Below are 6478 nucleotides of genomic sequence, written 5' to 3'. Positions count from 1 at the left end.
GATTTAGAAAAGTTTTTCTTGTTTAACTGCTTTCCCTATGACTTTTTCTGATTAAAAAAAAAGCCAATTTTTATGTTTATAAAATATTTTGAATGAAAAATATTAAAATATGTACAAAATAAACCATTTTGAACACTTTTTTTTTATTATTTATCAAAAATATAATATAGTTCTGGCATAAACAATGTTAAATTTTAACTGACTTAATTTTGCAAAAACAACTTTTTTATTTATATGGGTATCTTAAGGTCAGTTTTTGCGCTAATGTTGCTAATGCACCATTTGAGCGAAAAAAAAAAATTGTTAAGGAAAAATTTTCTGTTAGCGAACTCTTTGTTAAATATTTCGAATATCACTACTGTGTACACATATTGTACTCAACTGTGTGTATAGTGCAGAACTGTGGTAGTAGTGGATGAACGTCTTGAAGTTGTCACTGGTGTGCTTTGGCTCAACATTAATTAATGTAGCGAGTTCATTCAAAACGTATTTTACGTTCAAGCAGGTAATCTTTATATTGTTTTCATTATTACATATTAATTTTTATTTTGTAGACATTGTGGTCTACAAAATAATTAGATTAAAATTAAAATTAGATTCAAAAGACAGTTAACTGGTTTTTTTGTTTTTGTTTTTTGAGGAATTAGATGGTCTCTATAATTGTTAACTAACTTCTCAGCCAGCCTATGTATCAAAAACATTTAATTTATCAACGTCTCGGTCAAAATAAAATGTTCACTTTGGTATTATAGCTGTTTGTTTTATTCATTTTTCCATTTATTACAATTTGGAAGAAGAGAAAAGCAAAAACTAAACGAATGAATAAAATCTAGAAAACAATTTTTAAAAAATAAAAGTTAATTTAATTTTAATACCGAAATTACAAAGACTTTTAATATAAATTATAAATCCTGTCAATAGATTTATCTGTAGGTATAGTTATCTAGTGCCATCTATTGGCATATATTATATATAATTTTATCTATAATTTGAGAAATTATCTTTAATTTTTCGTTAAATACTCTAATATGATGGTTCATACCTTCCTACCGATAATCAAATTTATTGTTTCATAAAGACATTAAACCAAATATGTAAGAAAAAACTGCGACAGACAAACGGTTACGGCAATTATGCGTTTGTGCGTGGAAACAATGGACTGGTTTCAAATGAAACTGGCTTTGCCATCGGCTCGTTTATCCGGTAAAATTTGCATATTATACTGAGCTAAGCCCGCAGTTCTGCAGTGTTTTCTATGGTAATATTTTTAAAACACGAATTTCAGAAGATATTTCGCATTAAATACGGAAGAAATATCTGTAAATATTTAAATTTTAAAGCCTAAAAGTACATAATAATTACAAAAACCTTATATATTACAGGAAACGTAATGAAAACTGAGCAAAATAAATTCAGTTTCGTTCAATATTTTTGAAGAAGTTCCGTTTAGGAGTATCGATTGGCACTGTACTTAACAAGGGTGACCCTGTACTATATCGAAGTATTTGAATAACAAGGTGCTGTAGATTTTCCTTTCTCTTTTTGGTAATTTATAACAAATTATGAACCGTTTCTTATTACAGTATTATAAAAATTTTGAGTCTCTAAATTAAAAATATTAATTCTAAAGTTGCTTAACGTTAAAATATTTCTTGAAATGAATACGAATGTGAATTGTAATTTACTATACAGTTAAGTTCTTGTTATAAGAATACTCGTGGGAAAGCTAAAGTTTTTATTAACGAATTCATATATTAATATTATATAATTATATAATTAAGATTTAAATTAAAAATACGATTTTATTAAATAAAAAATAACTGTATTTAACACCAGTGTTTTTATCAGTACTGATAAAAACACTTACTGATATATTTATCTGTACGTAATCGGATATAAAATTTTTCTATTATTTTGATAATATTTAGTAGCATTTTATTAGAATTAACTTTATGTTTACTTCATTCAAGATTTAATAATGTTTAGATAGGGATAAAATGTAAACGCTTAATCAGAATTACCAATAAATAAGGTATTTAACCTAAATAGGAACTAAATGTTTTACATAACATCAAAACACTTTATTCATTAGAAAAAAAATATCATAAATACATCCTTTCTGATGATACTTTAATAAAGATTACAAAAAATATATTAAAAATTGTTATTGCTTCCTGGTTTTTTTACAATATTCCTTTATATGCGGCGTATATAAGCCAAATTACATTACTTCGAAGCTATACGAACTTTATAAATCGTTAAACATAATTTTTGTACTTCTGTAAACGGTTAACTGCAAGTATTCTTGTAAGCTTTATACGAAAACGAAGTGCTTGTGGCGTATAAAACCGCATTTATCAAGCCCAATACCTAAGGAAATAACATAAAAGTTAATATTTATTAATTTTTTTATCATATAAAATAATGTAGTAATCAAGCTAGGTTCTTAGTATAATGCTTAAAGATGATGAAATTTTGAAAAATATTGTTTATTAAACATACCGAAGCTGCGATTTTGCCATCGTGTTCAGCATCTTTCAGGTAATGATGCTTCTGTTTAATTAAAACAATCAGCAATGCCAAACCGGCACTTAGATAAAGCAGGAATGCAAATACGTTGAAGACCACTTCCTAAAATAATCATATAATTATAATTCTACGTAACAGAATTTTAAGAATTTTTCATGGCATCACTTACGAAAAGAGTTTTTGGTATAAGGGTTGATGACATCACCGAAGATACGGAAGTAACCAGGAGGAGAAGGGTGGGTAGAAGACATCCGAATGAAACCAGGAAAAGGTAAGTATGTTCCGATTTAGCTCCAAAACCATCTATGGAATGAGTATTAAAATGGGTTCCATAATAGGCTACGAGACCCAAAACAACAGCCCCAATCACCTAAAAAATATAAGAAAAATTTCGAATTATTTAATAAGTTTTCATGTTAAAGATGTTTTCTTTTAACAATTTCTCAGGTGTGCAGCCCCATTTCTTTGAGGTTTGTCTTGGTTGTATATTTAAGAACATAATCTTGGTTTTTCTTAATTAAATTAAGTGTTTGACCCGCCATTTGTAGTGACAGAACTTCCAATTCAATTTTGACTCACCTTCGAGGAAAGTGTGCCAGGGTTTAAGTATTATTTTCACATTTAATTATGTTCAAATGCAGCGAATATTAGCTTCACTTCGAAAATAAATATGTAAATTTAATTTTAAAAAAATTTCAAAAAACATCTATACATAAAATAATTAAGTATAAAATGACAAAATTCGTCGAATACTTGAACCCTTTGGAGTATAGAAATCCTATAAAATGAACAAAACCTCCTTTACACCAGAACTTATTAATATATATATATATATATATACATATTTATATATATATATATATAATAATAAAATTCTTAATATATTAAGTATATTAACAAATTATGTACTTATTTAAATTATTTTAAGTATGACACTTGAAACACCAAAAATTTAATTATAAAAGAACTATCATTTGCTATTTAGGACTACAGATGGCGTTAAAATCGAGCGGAAATTAACACTACTAAACACACAAATACGTTATTCAAAAAGTGTGTAAATTTATGGATTAGAATTAGTCTATATTTACTCGAGTTAAAATGCTTTTGGTGTATTATAGTTACTCATAAGTGACGTCATCACTCAACATCTATCATCATTTATCTTTATTATAACGTAAACGTCAGGTATAAACCTTGTTATCTTCACCTCTATCATCTTACAGGAACTAAAAGTAAGTTTATGACCTAAAAATACGGTAAACATGTCCTACATTTTGCTCACGTGTTCGATTTTGAAGGAACGCGTGTAACATACGATACTACAAATACACCCATAACAATTAATTAATTAGAAATATTCCATTGTTCGTGTCTTGCACTTGGTTGGCGAAATTCTGGAAGAAAAGTAAATTGCAATTGTCTGAATTTTCTTTTCTTTTTGTTTAAACGTTTGAATAGAATAATTAAAATTTGCAGTCGACAGGATATGATTATTTCCGTGAAAATCGTTCGAGCATTACTCGATAAACTTCAATTCTGACGGGAATTCTACTGTAACTAATTAATGCTGTGTTCAAAAGTCGTTAATGAAAATTAAAGTTTCGAAAAAGTCATCCATTTTGGAACCGCGACCGAAAAAAAGTCTAAAGTAGTGTTTTCTTCCGTTCTTAAAGAGCTAAAAATATATTAAATTTTGACGTTTCACTTGCAAAATGTTGTGAATCATCATAATAAAAGGAACTACTGTAATGTTCTATCATCTCTAAATATAGAGAATGTGGGCTTGTATAATTTTAACACGAGAGTTTTCTATGAAATATACTACAAAACTGACTTTATTTTCGAGTTTTCTGAAGCAGAATGTTTCGTAGGATGATGAAGAGAAGATTTAACTGTCTGCAGTAGCGTAAGCAGAGAGGGATTCGGACCTCTTACTTTTGTAAATAAATTAATTAAAAAATAAAATAAATAAGTACACGGAAAAATTACATGTGTACATAGTTTTTCTTGACCCATAGGTTAGTGGCTAGATCCAGAGTGTTATAAGGGTGAATATAGGTTTTGCATGTTGTAATCGGGTCCTTTCTAATATCGGATACAGTGGTTTTACGGTAGATTAGTGGTTCACAATCGGTGTGCCACGAAATTCTCATAGGAATATGATAAAATTTCAAAAGAAAATTTTAAAAAATAGTAAATTATTTCTGCTTTTTTAAATATATTTTTCACATTTAAATAATGCAGATTTCACCATCGCATTTTGTTTATGCATGTAAGACTGGCTCATTTGTGTACCACTAAAATTTACAAGTGTGCCACTAGTTCAAAAAGGTTGCGGTAAATAATGAAATTTTATTTTAATATATTTAAACTCTATCAAGTAAATTGATATATAACAATATTATATTATCACTAAAGTAAAAATTTATCATTAAAATTCATTAAAAACACACTAATTAGCAGCGAAACGCATCCAACATTACCTAAGAATATATTGAAATATTGAATTTACGAATGTATTGAAATGATTTTAACTTACCGTTTCGAGTAATTTCAATATTCCGGGCCATGATTTTAAAAATCCGGCATTGAAAGTTCCAGTTGTGGCAGTCGTGGTAGTACGAACCGTAACCGTGTGTGGCATTTTTCAGAATTTTTCTTCGACTCGCCACGAATCGCTTCACTCTATCGGATTTTAAACCGAACACTACGTACCGAAGTGTGACGTCATAAAGAGAAAAATCTCTGCCCACGTCGCACATTGTAAATATTTTGGTAGTTGAGCAACGGCAACGGTTATGATCATTTAATTAAGAAAAGATGTAATGAAATCATAAGAAGCTGTTTTCGTTTAAAATTTTTTTTTTCCTGTTCCGTTATATTAAATTCTCTTTTATTTGATTTTTACTTTTTGTTTTAAATAGGATACACACTACTCGATATAATCCAATTTTTAATTAAATTCTTATGCTCGATTCTCGTGTTGTAGAAATAATTTCGTATGTTTTGTTGAAGTTAACTTACAATTTAACGTGTTGGAGTAATTAAATAACCTTCTACACTAATGTTTCTCAATCTTAGAAACCCACCCTTTGGAGGCGTTAACACTGTTGTATGCCAGGTGTGGAGCGGGAAGAGTTGAACTGATAGGTTAGAAAAGTACTGTACATGTACTGTACAGTACATATGGATACATGTTGAAGTAGAAAACTGTAGGGGTAGGTTGGAAAATCAAATAATCAGAGAGTGGGGAGGGTGGATAAACTGTAATCAACACCAGTAGCGCGTTATAGATTCGTGGGGCCCAGGTGAATTTGAATTGGGGAACACCATATACAGTATTGACTTCAAGCCCTTTTCTTCAGAGGAATTTTTTAGGGGAGATATTTTCTTATAAAATATTAGTTGGGGCCCCATCAATAAGGGTCCACAAACCAATTGCCCTTTTCGCCCATAGGATAACGCGCCACTGGTTAACACTCAATAGGAGAAAAAAAGAATCTTCTAGATTATGGGATTACTCTTATAACTTTTTGAATTATAATAAATGAAGTACTGTGCGTTTGTTTATTTAACTCGTAGATATTTCTATCTATGAGTTTAATTATTATCGTTCTAATTATATTTTTAAATAACAAATTCGTTTCTATGAGAATAGGTATGTCTGAATCTATGGTAATAATCCCATGGATTGGAGGAGTATTTTTTCTGTAAATTTAATTCATTCGTTAGTGGATAGAGTTAACATTCTTTAAAATATAGAAAAAAACAATATAGAATTTAAACTACTTTTTAAAATAGCATATAAAATCTAAAATTTAATATTCAAATTATTAGCTTTATGATTTGAAATTCATACGTAGAAAGTTTTCTTCTATTAATCGAGAGGAAATACCCAAATCTAAATACGAATTAATTCTATAATTACTTATATAGAATTAATTTA

General features: G+C 28.6%; 1 protein-coding gene across 1 annotated transcript; it reads right to left on the bottom strand.

Moving 5' to 3' along the window:
• Nucleotides 1–2096: 2096 nt before the first annotated feature.
• Nucleotides 2097–5392, bottom strand: LOC111634793 (plasmolipin-like). Its single transcript, XM_023379629.1, has 4 exons — nt 5072–5392; nt 2699–2899; nt 2503–2631; nt 2097–2370 (listed from the first exon to the last, which is right to left on the bottom strand). The coding sequence occupies exons 1-4, from the start codon at nt 5174–5176 to the stop codon at nt 2290–2292; spliced, it is 516 nt and encodes a 171-aa protein (XP_023235397.1). The 5' UTR covers nt 5177–5392; the 3' UTR covers nt 2097–2289.
• Nucleotides 5393–6478: the final 1086 nt, after the last annotated feature.

Source organism: Centruroides sculpturatus, unplaced genomic scaffold (genome assembly GCF_000671375.1).
Source record: "Centruroides sculpturatus isolate CEXI.00-Female unplaced genomic scaffold, Cexi_2.0 scaffold790, whole genome shotgun sequence".
NCBI classification, from domain to species: domain Eukaryota; kingdom Metazoa; phylum Arthropoda; class Arachnida; order Scorpiones; family Buthidae; genus Centruroides; species Centruroides sculpturatus.
Note: the sequence above shows the minus strand (reverse complement) of the source record. Positions and strands in the feature narration are given on the sequence as shown.

Coding starts and splice junctions, on each gene's coding strand:
- LOC111634793 (XM_023379629.1), bottom strand. CDS start 5,176: ATGCCACACACGGTTACGGTTCGTACTACCACGACTGCCACAACTGGA. Junction 2,900..5,071: donor TATTGAAATTACTCGAAACG/GTAAGTTAAAAT, acceptor TATATTTTTTAG/GTGATTGGGGCTGTTGTTTT. Junction 2,371..2,502: donor ATGGCAAAATCGCAGCTTCG/GTATGTTTAATA, acceptor TTATTTCCTTAG/GTATTGGGCTTGATAAATGC.